The sequence below is a fragment of the Xenia sp. Carnegie-2017 genome, unplaced genomic scaffold, assembly GCF_021976095.1.
Source record: "Xenia sp. Carnegie-2017 unplaced genomic scaffold, XeniaSp_v1 HiC_scaffold_20, whole genome shotgun sequence".
NCBI classification, from domain to species: Eukaryota; Metazoa; Cnidaria; class Anthozoa; order Malacalcyonacea; family Xeniidae; genus Xenia; species Xenia sp. Carnegie-2017.
In genome coordinates this window covers 13,698,354-13,713,735 of record NW_025813483.1, presented here as the reverse complement: position 1 = coordinate 13,713,735, position 15,382 = coordinate 13,698,354, and the positions used below count along the sequence as shown (strand labels likewise).

Here is a 15,382-nt window from a genome sequence, read left to right as displayed (position 1 = left end):
CGTTCAAGTTACGCCATTGCTCTTGAATAATATAACAATTCTTTGATAAAACCCCCCGTCAATACTTCCTGTCGATTTCTGATGAAACGATTCTATTGAGAGTTTTCTTCAAAAAAAAGTGTTTTCGTAGAAATGTGAATTTTTTTTTGTTTTGAGGAATTAGCTACATCAGGGGTCTCAAACTACGGCCCGCGGGCCAGATGCGGCCCGTCGGGCCTCTCAATCCGGCCCGCAGAGGCACTTAAGAAAAAATATAAACAAAATAAACTTTGTGCAGAAAGTTCACGTTATGATGCAAGCCAACTTGCAAGAGTGGCTTACGTCAATTTTTGTCCCAACTTCCTACTTCTGTTTCAAGCACATTGCGAAATTTAAAAAGCTGAAGGATAACGTGGAAATTTTTTATATTCTTCGGCCCTCAACATGCTGGATGAAAGTTCATGTGGCCCTCTGGCTGTAAAGTTTGGAGACCCCTGAGCTACATCATCGTCTTTAAAAGCCCGACAACAGCATGGATGGTAGACAGGTCAGGTGACAAACGACAAAGACAAGTTCTGACAGATCTTAAATCATTTCCGCTTAGCGCAGACAATATTACAGAAGGTATACTAGAAAGGAGTCATGAAATTTCTTATATTAAGCTGTGTTTTCCTTCTTTCACTGTTCTCAAGCCCAGCTGCACGGCCACATAATGATCCTGCTACCAAATGTGAACCATCGAGATGCAAACTACCAGATTGCCGTTGCTCCGGCACAGACATTCCTGGCAATTTAAATGCATCCAATATCCCACAAATCGTTATGGTGACGTTTGACGACGCAGTAAATGAACAGAACTTTAACTTCTACTTGAAATTATTCAATGGAAAAACAAATCCCAACGGCTGCAACATTTCAGGAACCTTTTTCGTCTCTCACGAGTACACAAACTATGTGATGGTGAATTTGCTTTATCACCAAGGTCACAGCATGGCTGACCACAGCATAACACACCGAACGCCAATTTCATGGTGGAAAAACGCCAACTATTCGCAATGGACTTCTGAGATTGTCGGACAGAGAACAATCCTCAATAAAGTGGGCTTTGTCGCTGTTGACCATGTTAAGGGCGTCCGTGCCCCGTTCTTACAAATAGGAGGAGATAACGAATTCAAAATGTTGTATGATAACAAGTTTTTGTTTGAATCATCAATGCCAACGATACAGAGAAATCCTCCATTGTGGCCATACACTTTTGATTATCGTTCAACACAGGAGTGTACTATTCCACCTTGTCCTCAAGGTAATGTGTTCACTTTGGTTGGATAGCAATGGAAGAAATACATTAATCATTTTCAATCAACTTCTAAAGTCTTCCATCCAATCATTGCAGATTCGTATCCAGGTGTTTGGGAGATCCCGATGATCGACTGGCGTGATAAGACGGGAGCACTTTGCAATATGGTCGACGCATGCGCGCCTCCAGCCAACGCAGAAGAAGCAATGGCTTTGTTCGTGAACAATTTTAACAATCATTATTATGCAAACCGAGCTCCGTTTCCCATGTTTTTTCACTCAGAATGGTTTAGCAAATATCCTTATACTTTGACGGGTAAGTCAAATCAGAAATGTATTTCTTTGGGGTCATTAAATAAGCACAAAAATTGTGTGTAGAAAAACATAAAATCTCGAGAACAGACAAAAATTTCTTCGCAAGGAAATATTTTCGGAAACGAATATCAGTGTATGAAATTGAAAGAGCGACGATATAGTAAAATATCCTCAATTTTTCACATCATTTTATTCATTTCTTTACAGCCTTGAACGAATTTTTCGAGAAGATTTTAAAATTGCACGATGTGTGGATTGTAAGTATACCAAAAGCAATCGACTGGATTCGTCAACCGACGACAAATGACAAAATTGCCAAATTTACACCTTGGATGTGTAATACTCCACCGCCACCGTTACAGTGCAACGCATCCACTCAGACCGTGTGTGGCTACGATGGTAACAGAAGACTGGTACCGAGAGGTCAACCCGCAGTGCATTACTTGTTTTCATGTTTGAGGGAATGTCTGAAGTGTTATCCGTGGGTGAATGATCCCATGGGGGTATTGTGTTGATGAGGAGTGTTAAAGGATTGACCACAAGTAGCAATCAGATATACAATATTGTTATTACGTGAATATAATAATTATTTTTTCTTATGAACAAACTGTAGTCATGAATATTGATAATTTGATTCAAATAAATATAACTTAGCCATAATCTGCCATTATCTCACATTTAATTATAAACCAATACTGCTTCAAACGGTCGTCAATGTTGACAATTTTTCATTCGAGATACTGTTTAAGGTGCGAACATCATTTGACGAATCCAGATGACAGGCAAATGTCGGTTCGCGATTTGATGAAGTTCTGAAACAAAATCAAAAACCAGTTTACAGTAGAACATGACTTCAATGAACAAAGTACTGCAATAATGCTTTTAACAGAAAACAACAACATGTAAAAATATTTTCAGAATAATACGTGCTTTATTTTCCAAACCATTTCCAACCAAATAATTAAAATACGACAAAAAAATAGTAAGCCAAAAGATATTGATTATGTACGTGACAGCACGTCGTTTTTTGCTTACCTTGTTTTTGAAATGAATAAATATCGAACAGCACTTGTCAGAGTGTTTCTCTTTCCTAATTTTTTTGGATTCGTTTGACCATCTACCAAACTACTTTTCCATGGTCGAACACGTTCACTTAATGTACGTTTTATACCTTTGTCAAAGGAATGTTTGTCCTCAATTCCGAGTTCCAATTCGCTGTCTTTGCATTTCTCAATATCGTCGGTATCAAAATGGTCATGCTCAGACGATAGAACGGAAGATTCACGTGATAGAGGAGTGCGACCACGTGACGTGCGGAGTGGTAACGTCCAGTGCTGATGAGTTTTTGGGGAATAACCATCACCTAATTCCGATGAAATGTCACATGATGTGGATGGGGTATGTGAAACAGGAAAATGATCACGTGACTTAACACAGTTCTTCGAATTAGAATCGTTTAGTTTTTCGAGAAAATCGCCCTCTGATCTTGAACCTTTGATGACTTCAACAAAACTGTCATCATCAGGAATTCTTGCTCGTCGGAATCTTGATAAAATGGAACGCGAATCAGAAATTCGATCTAAAGACGCGTTCTCATTAAGACAATCTTCACTGGACTTCGTTCGATGTCTTAGGCTGTCAAACTTGAGGCGAATAATACTAAAATAAACGAGAAAATATAGTTTTAATACCTGACATAAGACAGAAAAATCATCATTTGCCTTCAAGCAATAAATTGGTATTAGAGCATGCGCAGTATTGCTCACCTTCCGATACTATCTCGACTCATGGATCGTTTCAGGTGATCCTGTGATGTCGTTTGATTATGATGGATATTGTGATACACCTCAACCTCCGTCGTGCTGACTGGTCGACGTTTACCTCGCTTCGATTCGCTGTTTCCTCGCAATTTAACTTTGAAGAAACTGCTTCTTGACATGGAACTGTACAGAAATGGCGGTAGTAGAGTTAGATAATTTTTTATACCAAAATGAAACCATACAACAAAGATGGTAATAGAGTTAGGTAATATTTCTAACAACATGCAACCATACAAGAAAGATTGTGCTAGAAATGGGTAACATAAATGGTAATAGAGTTAGGTAAAATTTCTACAGACTAAATTAAGCCCAAGGCCTTCAGAAATGACTTTCCCGTTAACTTTCCTAAATCTCTCGACGTTAAGAATTGACTTTGTTCACATCTGTCATGGACTAGTTTACTAACCTAGAGGGAGAAGGTGTTCTTGAACATGAGTTTAAATCTGTACTTGACAGAAAATCGTTTCTTCTTGTTTGCTCAGGAATTGTTGATGTCGTCGGCGATGAAACATCAAAACGCGTTGGCGAGACCGAATTGGATACTTCTGACGATTCAGATTCATCTGATGATTTCCTGTAACAAAATAATGTATTTGTATTTTAAACACAACAAAAATGTTTTGTTTTATGAAATGGCGCATCATGTTTGAATTTTATTTTTTTCAGTGATCTATCAGGCTGTAACATGTTGTAACAAGTTGTAACAGCCGGTAAATAGCTTCAAAAGACTATGAGAGCTTGTAACAGGCTCTTACAGGCAGCAACAGGCTGTCGCAGACAGTAATAGGCTGCCATAGACAGTAATAGGCTGCCATAGACAGTAATAGGCTGCCACAGACAGTAGAGCTGCCCCAGACAGTAATAGGCTGCCATGGACAGTAATAGGCTGCCATAGACAGTAATAGGCTGCCATAGACAGTAATAGGCTGCCACAGACAGTAAGAGGCTGCCCCAGACAGTAATAGGCTGCCATGGACAGTAATAGGCTGCCATAGACAGTAATAGGCTGCCATAGACAGTAACAGGCTGCCATAGACAGTAATAGGCTGCCATAGACAGTAATAGGCTGCCACAGGCTATGACAGACATTAACAAGATTAAATAACTCTACGTTACCTTGAACTTGCCACGCTTGAATTCTCACTTTCTTTGACTTTAAACAAATTTCTTTTACGTCTGTAGAAAAAGAGGATCTTCTTCAAGAAAGTGAAACAATGGCTTAAAGCAAATTAGCCAGACAGTTCATTCATACCTTAGTTTTGTTGAGCGTCTCAAGGTGATTGAACGAACCACACGTGTGGAGTTTTGGATGGAGTTGTTTAATACATTAATGATGTCTATCATTTTTTCCAATGAAATCTCGATATGAAAGCTATCCGGATGATCAACATCTGTGTACTTCGCAAGTTGCTATTTAACACAAATGTTTACACTCAAATTGTGTTCACTAAATGAATTTTAAATTCAAAGCAAAGAAGAGCAAAAGTAATAAAATTATTAACTAACCCGTAACAAGAGCACGTATCGGGGTAAGCGTTGTATTGGAGTAAGAAGGAACGCCGTTATACTTAGACGCTGACATCTTTGATCATTACAGCATTTCTATTTCATAATTATAAGACATCTTATTGATCTTACAATCGTACATTTCACAAGCATAAGACATCTAAGGCAAGAAATCTTGCACCAAGTACATCCCAACATGGCTAAAATATCTTGATATAGCTATACCTTCAAAAACCGCTTGAACTTTTGATTATTTCTGGAATATTTGTTGATAGCGGAAACAGCTTTAGGAAAGTTGTCCACATATTCAGAATATATCTTCATGAAGTCCACCTTTCATAAAAACAAATGATTATTTTAATTATATGATAATAAATGAGAATGCACTATCCAATTTACATTCAGTTTTAAAACGACGGCATTCCCATTGCATTGAGGTACAACCCTCAATTAAGTATAACAAGTGAACTCAATATTTATATACCTAGAACCTCTTTTTTCTTTGGATAACCAAAGAAAAAAAAAGGCGAAAAAATCTTTGTCGTCATCATTCGTCGCGTCGTTTTACAGATAGCATTTAAATTTTTGGTGTCACTTTGAGGGTTGCAATCAGGGAAATGGAACTGAAGCACAAACCGCTAAAATGGAACTTTGAAGAAACTGGAACTGATGTAAAACCGCTAGACTAGGAATTTGACTTCAGTTTTGAATTTGTCAATTCACTTGTTGTTATCATTTCAGATGTATGTATACATATTGAGCTCACTGAATTTAAATTATGAATATGTTTCTTTCCCCCTTTTTCAACTTTAATTGAAAATTCTACTTGTCGAAACAATCATAAAGCATTGCGTAGCGTTATCTTTTTGATCACAGACAACAGTATATTGATGAAAGATTTTAAAAAACTTACATGATAAGAGTTTCCTAATTTTGTGAAGACATCACCAAGGACGCCTTGCCATGCAAAATTATTCAAGCGTTCTTCGAGTTCGTTCATAAAACGTTCGTGGCCGATCTTCATGGCAATAAGTTGTTTTGGAAACATAATTCTAATAAATTGACAAAGCGATACATCGATTAATGGCCCATTTGAAATATGCAGCAAGAAAAGGTATAATAACATTTAAAGAAATGTATAATAACGTTTAAGAAAATGTATAATAAAGTTTAAGAAAATGTATAATAACGTGTGTTTGAAACATAGACAGAGAATTTACAGCATTTGAAGGATGAAAACAAATCATTTTCCCATTACGTTGATCATCCTCGATTATCTCAACAATGAAAAATGAAAATTTTCATGAAATATTGTTCAAGTTCCTACCCTATATCTTTCTCCGGTACAACATTGGAATTCTTTAACGGCTCCATGAACACCTTCATAAAAATGAAACACGCATGAACAACAGCAAGGATTCGGATGCAAAACATTCGTTAAAATACCTCGTTCAATGTCTCCAACGCTTTAATGTACGTTTTCTCAGTTTCCAAGAACTCGTGAGCAACCATCATTCTTTTTTCTTGAAATAAAGGCAATATGATCGTAGAAATTTGATTTTTTCACATAGAAAATAACAAGACTGCGTTAAGGAACCACTGAGAAAGTTTCTATCTAGCAGACAGATCGCTTAGTGAGCTACTTTATTTAAAGATTAAAATATAATTAGTTCTCATATAATGTGACTTCTTACCTTCGTTCTTCTTCATAGCTGCCGTTCCTACGGCGATGCTAGTTTTACGACGAGAAAGTTCACTATGTTTCCAAGACGTATGATCGGGCCACGCTGACAGTTTTAACGTTGCCAACATTTCGTTCTTCGCTTTTTCACACGAGTTACTCACGATATGATGATCTGAACATTAAAAAAAGATCATTATAGAAATGTTGCCTTCACTTTGGCAGAAGCAAATAAAAAGGCTTGCTAGCTTACATAGCCAGTCAAATGTAAAGATTTTTTTATTAGATTCAATATGTAGTGTCAGATGTTGTAGTTTATAAGTCTCGCATTCAATATCAGTTAATACTTTATTCATCAATTCAAATTACGCTCACGAAATAAATCACCAAAAGAAAAATTATATTTACTATGGGTCAAAACATAAACCTACTAAGCTCAAAGAGGTCACTTTACAATTCATATATTTAACGAAATATGAAAGGCCGTTGCTAAATCCATGACTGTGTGAAATGTCTAAAATAGAACTGAAATGTTCGATATCCTACAGATAAATCAATTGAACAGCTGCAGCAAAATATCATCTGATAAAAAACATTTTCTTTGTATAGAAACAGAATTTTTGCGAGTAAGGGATCAAAAACACATAGAGTTGCAGTAAAAAGAGCAGCACATATCCTACCCGGGGAGGGGGTGAGGTGGACTGGAGAAAACAGTAAATTCGAATAATGTGGTGAATTTGTAATATTTAGCATTTTATTGTATATAAGAAAACCATGCGCCTCCACCATTTTAAAGACGATCAAAAACTTTACAGGTGTGGAAGCAAAAAAGTGACTAAAATACGTTAAAGAGTCTAATTACAGATCTGTTAACCTTCAGCAGTTCATCGTTAAACGATTAAAATCGTTCAGCATCAAAAAATGTAAAATATAGTGTAAGGTTCATACTGACTACTAAATTCAAGAAAGGCATAAAGTTATCAATAATATCGTGTTGAGGTAACTATGCTTCGTACCTGAAAAATGGCCAGCTCTCGACAATTTTCGACGAAGACCCAGAGGTACCGACAATGTATGTGGGAAGGCTTTCCTTCGGGTTGCTAACGATGACAACGCAGGTAGCTGATTAAAAGAATTCAAATATTGATAGCTTAGAGTATTAATGAAATATTCTATACAGTACTTAAGTCTACTTTCCGTATGGTTACGAGAGTGTATGTAAATTTTTTGCCGACAGCATCTAGATTTATATATAAGATATTAACACGACCATATGGAAAGCAAGTTTTTAAAGATGTATAAGAAGTTATACAACACATAACTCAAGCAAAGCAAGAGAGAACCGGACACACAAAGTTAAAACGATGAAAAAAAGAATAAAGACCTTTTACAAATAAGCGACGGCTTTCTCTCATGTTATCAAAAAACAATATTGCAATATTCATAATAATGAATTCCTAATAAGGAAGTCACGAAAATGCAGGAATAATTTGATTAAATTTTTATCTAGTTTATTCTATGAACGGAACTCTAGACAGTTAACTTCCTAAGTTCCAAAATGGAAGTAACGACGATGGATATTACCAAGAAAAGGTGCTATATAATATATTCAAGCTATTGTTAGAAAAAATCTTAAAGGAGATTTACTTGAAATTCAAGTATGTAAAGTTCAGCTTATTACGATAACATCAGGAATTTAAAAGATTGACTTTGAGAAAGAGACTGTAACGACTACTGCCATGATTACATAAAATGGGGCGAGGATTTACAAGATAATTCTATAAATCCTTAATCATAAGGAAACAATTGACTGTGCACTATAGTCGTAAACCTTTCATTTGTATTGTTTGAACAACATTTCTTAAAATCATCAACTAAAGTTCTCAAGTTTTTCAAAAGTACAAAACTACATAGATAAAGAGCTGATACTTCAACTCTCGAATTACAGAAAACCTTACAGGAAAACAAGCAAATCACAAGACGTTTTTAACGATGGTACATAGCGAACAATAATTTCAATGAAAACGACGAGACGACGAACTACAAACTTCAGTGAAAAGATCATACACGAAATAATTTCTTCTACCTCCTTGATCATAGGTTCATGGCTCCATAAACCAGTTTTACATAACTCCTCGAACACAGAAAAAGCAAAAGGTTCCGACTGTTCGTTCATTTCACTCACAACAAGCATTGTTATCACATCAACGAGAACGACAAAATAACTCCTGACAATGCTCTTGACTAAACAATACTCTCGCGAAAATCATATAATTTACACGCTCGATTGCACTGTAATCGCAAAGAATTGTGTTGACGACACCTCGGGGGATGTAAAGATTACATAAGCTCATGAAAGAACATATTAAGATTGCAAATAGAATAGAAACGATCACCGTAAGTCTCCGCCTATGAAAAAGAAGCGCGTGTTTTTAAAAAAGCAAAATGCTCATCCGAAGAATTCAAGTCAGCCGATGAAACTGATATTAAAGACGCATTGTCAGCAAAAGTTTGAAGTGGTCAACTTTAAATGTGAATCTAGACAACAATAGCTATATGACTAATATAACATTGAAGTACCTTAATGTAACAACTTAACCATTGTACTGCGAAAGAACATGACACAGAAGATTCTGATGTTCTAATAGAATGATGTTGAATTACAGGGAACAGAAATACGATGTTCTTTGAGGACAGAAAACGTTTTATTGACAATGTGAGAACAGAGGAAAATGGAAACAGCCGCGATACAAAAGACCAGCTGCAGAGTTTTTCACAGGAGGATTTCTGCTATTCCAGTGTGAAATGCATGCATGATAGTGACAAAATGTGTTCATATAGTCTATGAATAGCAGTATCGACTGCCTGGCGTACACACACAATGCATGCGTGCCCTGTTACCCCGCTTGCGTGGGATTTGGGCGGATTGCACTCTAGTCAGCTAATCTACTTAATCCAGACGTATTCGAGATTATATTGACGTGGGTCGTAATCCCAAATACATCCTGTGTTATACTTGGAACTTGTTTGCATTGAAATAAAACACGCTTTTCCTTGAAAATTATCTGATCGACAGAATTCCTGAACTGGAACGATATACGTGCAGAGTGCATTTCATAACGACAATTCACAGTTGAACATGCACAAACAAATTATCTAATTTGTAATAATCTTGCATCAAACCTGTAGTTTACAAAATTCTGATGTTTTTGATTGATACTGTTATACCAGGCAAATGTATGGTATATTTAACAATAATGCGTGTAAATATGGTTTTTTTCCGTACATCGAGAATCAGCAAGCCCAGCAATTGAAAAAATTTGTTCGATGTAGAATCTCTTGTACGAGAAAAACTAGACAAGAATATTTATATCTTAACAACCTACCTCGCTCATGCGTCGTTTATTTGTTGATGTCCGATGACGACTGCCATCCACACTTAAAGACTTTGCCTGCTTTATCCAAGCTAAATGTTTTTGTCTTCTATCCATGTTATTCATATTTCGACTTCTCCTGTGCTCCAAAGATGCTGTTAGATCGACACTCTATAAAAAAGCACGTTGTTAACCAACTGCTGTAAAACGATACGATAAGCTGCTATTTATGACTTAATGATAATGCGTCATCATATCATTATGAAGGGCGGACTTCCTTGAAAATATTACAAGGATTGTGAGAAATATTGCTGTTACTCTTTTAATCCTACATATGAAACAAACACTTATACAAAGTGTGATCTGTTAAGAATAAATTGCAAAACCAATTTATAATGGAATACAACTGATAAATATACAACGAGTAGATGTAACAAATATATGATTATGGATAAAAATGGTAATAATTTGTGATACAATGCAGTATTCACAGGACACAAACAGCATCACAACAAAAAACGCCGATGTTTATGACATGAAAATTTTTCCTTTTCTATATACGTCATATATAATCTATAATGTAAAGTCAACAGTCCGTCTTTACCAAAAAGCAACTTGAAACGCTCTCCTTATTTGAGTTTACATGAATTCTCGTGAAACTGTGAGACAAAGCAATTATAAAAGTGTTTGTAAGTCAAGCGCGTGAGACAAACAAAAAAACGTACGACATACTCTTTAATAACATCCGATGAAAGTAGAAAAAAAACCCTACTTTAGTACTTTACCAGCCAAAGTTTGAAGGACTTTCAACTTAAACAAATTGTCGACGAAACTGTGGGATCAGAAGTTGCAGATACCACAAAGATTTTGAAATGAAGTGCACGCAGTTGGTGACATGAAGAATGTCGTCTTTGTTACGGGAGAACGGTCACGTTTGACGAGATCAAAGAATTCAAACAAAGACATTAAACATCTTAGCATATTGTACATTGTCAAGACAAACGACGCATACGACACAAAAACGTATATCAACATTCAACAATAACGTTACTGTAAAAATCAACGGATATTTCTTACTAAATTTTACGAAATTTTTATTAAAAACAACTTTTTCTTATTTTATAAACAGGAAGAAAAAACAATCGAAATTATTTTACAAAGAAATACGTGATGGAATTTTAGGTGTTGTTCAACGCGCATGACATCATCACACAGTTTATTAGCAATTTCAACAATTTTTATTCACGAAGCCACTTATGATATGCATTTGTTGAGGTTACCAGTAGGCAGTAGCCAGTGTTCAATTATAGAAAGGGCGCGCGCAGACTGAGAATGAGAAATCAAACTTGGTGTGATAAAGAGAAGACTATGTAGACAGATGGGGCCAGGTTTTCAATAAGTGAGATCACCTTACACTTTACAGGCTCAACTCTGTTAGTACCACATCATCCAAACGGGTAAGTAGAGAAAGTGATGCCCAATATTATAAAAAGCATGCATTTATAAGACTCTATGTTAAACCAAAGATTTGGTTGTTGTAAGAAACTTAAATACTGTTTTAAAGAGCGTATATGTAATGGTAAATGACAACTATTGAACCTTGCAAGCTCTAAAAAGATCTGTTGAAAACCAAAATTATGATCAATTAAATTTATCTTCAAGTATTTATTTGAAGATTAAGTTGAATAATACAGGTATATAAAAAAATGCATTCAGATTATAGATATTCACACAAATTCATGGTGAACTTTGCCTTTACAAAATTGTACTAACCTCACGAGTGGGACTTTCCCAGCTGATGTCGTCGGAGTCATCGGAGTCATTCAATAAAAAAACATTTGTGTTCCAAGATTGCTCAAGTAGTAATGATGATGATGATGTATTAAGGGGAAGACTTAATCTTCTCCTTGCAAGGTCATAAGATGACAGCTTAAAATGATAAAAACATTTATCAAGATTGTTTTTTACTTGTTAACTTAAACATAATATTAGTTGCTACAGTCAAATACTCGAATTATTCATTACCTAAAGCAATGGTTGACTACGCTTGTACAATATAAACTGACGCTATACTATAGGCGAGGAAATACAGGTATTATACACTGTGAACATCTTCACTCACTAAAATTGTCTGATTTTTAGTTAAATGTCCACCATCACAAACTTTGTTACCAACATCAGCTTCTCGAATACTCTCCTTTTCTATTTTCACTGGAAAAGCAGTCTTCTCGTGAGTATAACTGTCTTCATGACGAGCGAATTCCCGCAGTGGACTTGGATCGGTCATACGATGTTTTAGTCCAGGGCGTTTAACGAGAGGACGATTTTCCAGCTTCATCGTTTTGATGGCTGATGAACTCGTTTTCATTTCATCACTACAATAGTCAAATTATTAAACACAAGAAAGACTTCAAATGATCAAATTCTTTTGAAGACCTTCCGTAGAGGAAAAAGAAAGTGTCCGTTGTTACCGGTGAAAGGAGAACGGTGAATGAATTTGATATTAAATATGCATACGTCAATTTCGTGTGTAGCTATTTAGCGTATTTAATGCAGGAAATTGTGTATTGTAGTCAAAACGATGAAACGTTACTCAATATTTTTTAAAACACCACATAACTCATGGCCTTATTTAATAAGGTATGGCAATGGTATTTATGAACTGCTGTACGCGGCCACCATGTATCTCAAATAAACCTTTAAATCGTTTGAGTTGTCTAAACTGAGTCGTTTCAGTTGTATGGATAGAGTTCTGTCCAATCGACTGGCGTTCTAGAAACGACTGAAAAGACTATTCGAGAACTGGGCTAAAGCGGACAGTTTGTAATGTTTAGAATTGAATCTCATACAATACGTAATAAACGAACCTCTAACAACCGGAACACAAAAATTATCAAATAAGCATGCAAAAAACTGTGTTTGATGAACAAAATTTTTCGAATGTATCAATTTTTTTCACAAGGCAATTCTCAACGTTAAAACAAGCATGAAGATGTTTGTCAATTGGTTCAAAATCTAACTATTAATTATGTGCATACCAATTGATACACCTACAAGATAATATCTTTAAATCAAAAATTTTCTTCAGTTTACTTTTTTTCAGACATTTTCTTGTAAACAAACTTTACGAAATCGTTCATATATATCTACACAATTTAGTCATCGATTTTCACATTTATGTCAGTATTTCTTCAATTACTGGGGCCCGGTGACGAGAGCCTATGATGAACGGACATCGCCATTTGATAACGATTTGACTATATTAAGAATGTAACTACTTTGTTACTAGTGTTATCAATGAATTTGATAACTTTCATGATCGTTTAGTAATCTTTAGTGAAGGTAATGCAGTCAGGCTTTCAAAGCAAACAAATTCAACTTAAACAATATGAACACTTTGGTAAGGACTGAAAGACAATGTTGACACAAACATACCAAAACGTAATCTATCATCAAAGGAAAATAGTATTCCCTCTAGTATAAGAAGTACAATTATCCTTTGTCTGATTATGCAAGAACTTACTATACAAGATTTTATTAAAATCCACTGTAAGGTGAATTTATTTTCTTTAATAGAAACTGGTATTCAGTTGGAAAATATCTTTATCGCTTAAGGTAAAATGCTGACTTCGAAACAAGCGTATTTGGAGGTAAAATTTTGGCTTCATTAAAGTAAAGACATGTTCACCTATAGATACGTCGCTTTTCACTTACAAAAGGTAAGGAAGAGTCGTGAAATGAGAAGTTGGGTTAAATATTCTCATTTTTCTCTCCAGTATGAATGAGAACAAAAAACAGAACTAATAATTTATTGTATTAGTAAAAAAATGTACCTTTTTAATTTCTCATTTTCAAGGTGGACCTTTCTCGTTCTCAAAGCTCTCGACAGATCTTCGTGTTCTTTACGTAACGTCCAAATATCACAAGGTTGCATCACCTGTAAATAAAATAACATTATTATGCGCACAATATATAGAGGGAGTTTATACAATTATTGACGTAAAAATAAGACATTGTTAATATAATGTTAAGACAAACCGCGAGAAACAATATAGAAACCTTTTGATTTGTACATCTTTTGAAAACTACTTTAAGTTTACAACTCAACACTGGAAACGGATCTTTCTTTTTAAATAAAAGCCCCCTCATTTCAAGATGTGTATATTTCTTCTTTCAGCTATATGGTTCTATTCAAAGTTTTCTCGTAAGTATAAGTTTTGCTCTAATTGCTGCATTCCAACGACAACAAACACTGATGCAAAATCAGCAAAGATTGAGTGAAAAGATGCTGAAACCACGGTGTCTATTTGAGCCTTTATGCACAGCAGTTTTAGTTGTGGTAATCTTTCCTGATCGACTTAGTTTGAACTAAGTCTTTAATTTAAAACAAAGAGAGTTTTGTTCGTGCTCTTGATGTTGCTGTAAACAAATACAAAACAAGCACACGAGAATGAATAGACCACAAGTGGTTTGTCAAAGTTTGCTACAGACGAGCAAACTCTACTGTTGAACAAATCAATCTCCTCCTGACAAACAATCAATCGCCTCTCATGCAATCGTTTTTTAGTCAAGACTTGCGGGCTTTATGAAAACTTAAAATTCAAACAAGGTTATACATGATAGTATGATAGTAATTGTTTCTATAGATATGCGTGGAGTTTTTTCCGGACAAAGAAGAAACAAGTGCATAATAGTTCCTGGACTCTGTGAGCAATTTTTGTATCACGAAGAAGAAATACAGCAGTACTTAGTTATAAATTGATAAAATATTGTAAACAGGAAGAAACAATTTGAATTTATAACTGGAAACGCGTGTGAAATACCGTCATTCCTACATCATCCAAAGATCCTTTGAAACGATACAAAATGTATAAAGCTCATCTCTATTACCATTACAGTACCTCGGTTTCCTTTGAAATTTTATACTTGTTTCATACGTCTTTCGTGTTCTGATTAATGTTCGAAATTATTAAATATAAAATATATGTATTCAACAAGAATTAGACCTCCCCGAGCGAATATCATTTTGAAATATTGACTCATGGTTTAGTGGTGAGAACAAGTACACTCCCAATCAAATTAACGTGATGCCCTTCTATGGAAGCATATATGACGCCTACAGATGGAGTCAATATTTCCTTTCAAATTCTATCACAATTTGCCGTTAATAATACACGTGTCTTAGTTCTCCTGGCTGTAGTCTCGAAATCAAGATATTCGCGGCTTTTCCCGTGCCCGGCTAAGGTCTTCATGTCATAGTGAAATAATCCCATTGCAAACAATAAGTCATAATATACATCAAAATCTTCAACTCAATACAACCGACTATAATTAGGAATCAAATGCACAACAGAACAAACAGATTGTTTTGATGAAAAAAAATCGCAAACAATCGAGAGTAGCTAATTGAG

The 15,382-nt window shown here is 35.3% G+C and overlaps 2 protein-coding genes and 1 long non-coding RNA gene across 7 annotated transcripts; 2 read left to right on the top strand and 1 right to left on the bottom strand.

Moving 5' to 3' along the window:
• The first annotated feature begins 19 nt into the window (after positions 1-19).
• LOC124443113 (chitin deacetylase 7-like) lies at positions 20-2,250 on the top strand. Its single transcript, XM_046993645.1, has 4 exons — positions 20-167; positions 483-1,282; positions 1,373-1,591; positions 1,798-2,250. Exons 2-4 carry the CDS (start codon positions 622-624, stop codon positions 2,103-2,105), a joined length of 1,188 nt encoding a protein of 395 aa, XP_046849601.1. The 5' UTR covers positions 20-167; positions 483-621; the 3' UTR covers positions 2,106-2,250.
• LOC124443112 lies at positions 2,140-13,926 on the bottom strand. Of its 2 annotated transcripts, XM_046993642.1 has the most exons (17): positions 13,805-13,926; positions 12,094-12,346; positions 11,745-11,900; positions 9,984-10,142; positions 7,614-7,719; positions 6,611-6,772; positions 6,363-6,439; positions 6,244-6,296; positions 5,830-5,968; positions 5,142-5,249; positions 4,917-5,012; positions 4,663-4,820; positions 4,527-4,586; positions 3,817-3,984; positions 3,357-3,533; positions 2,626-3,249; positions 2,140-2,402 (listed from the first exon to the last, which is right to left on the bottom strand). In XM_046993642.1, exons 1-17 carry the CDS (start codon positions 13,924-13,926, stop codon positions 2,291-2,293), a joined length of 2,730 nt encoding a protein of 909 aa, XP_046849598.1. In that variant the 3' UTR covers positions 2,140-2,290. The 2 variants fall into 2 exon arrangements, with proteins under 2 accessions (XP_046849598.1, XP_046849599.1); XM_046993643.1 differs by lacking the exons at positions 11,745-11,900; positions 12,094-12,346; positions 13,805-13,926 and adding an exon at positions 10,744-10,832.
• LOC124443115 lies at positions 11,237-14,871 on the top strand. 4 transcript variants are annotated; one of them, XR_006947490.1, is made up of 5 exons: positions 11,237-11,428; positions 12,114-12,458; positions 13,548-13,690; positions 13,828-14,175; positions 14,618-14,871. It is a non-coding gene; the product is annotated as an uncharacterized LOC124443115 (long non-coding RNA). The 4 variants fall into 4 exon arrangements; XR_006947492.1 differs by having other exon boundaries at positions 11,238-11,428; positions 13,587-13,690; XR_006947491.1 differs by lacking the exon at positions 12,114-12,458 and having other exon boundaries at positions 11,247-11,428.
• Positions 14,872-15,382: the final 511 nt, after the last annotated feature.

Coding starts and splice junctions, on each gene's coding strand:
- LOC124443113 (XM_046993645.1), top strand. CDS start 622: ATGAAATTTCTTATATTAAGCTGTGTTTTCCTTCTTTCACTGTTCTCA. Junction 1,283..1,372: donor TATTCCACCTTGTCCTCAAG/GTAATGTGTTCA, acceptor CAATCATTGCAG/ATTCGTATCCAGGTGTTTGG. Junction 1,592..1,797: donor ATATCCTTATACTTTGACGG/GTAAGTCAAATC, acceptor ATTTCTTTACAG/CCTTGAACGAATTTTTCGAG.
- LOC124443112 (XM_046993642.1), bottom strand. CDS start 13,926: ATGTTATTTTATTTACAGGTGATGCAACCTTGTGATATTTGGACGTTA. Junction 6,773..7,613: donor GAGAGCTGGCCATTTTTCAG/GTACGAAGCATA, acceptor TTTAATGTTCAG/ATCATCATATCGTGAGTAAC. Junction 3,985..4,526: donor TCAAGCGTGGCAAGTTCAAG/GTAACGTAGAGT, acceptor ATTTTGTTACAG/GAAATCATCAGATGAATCTG.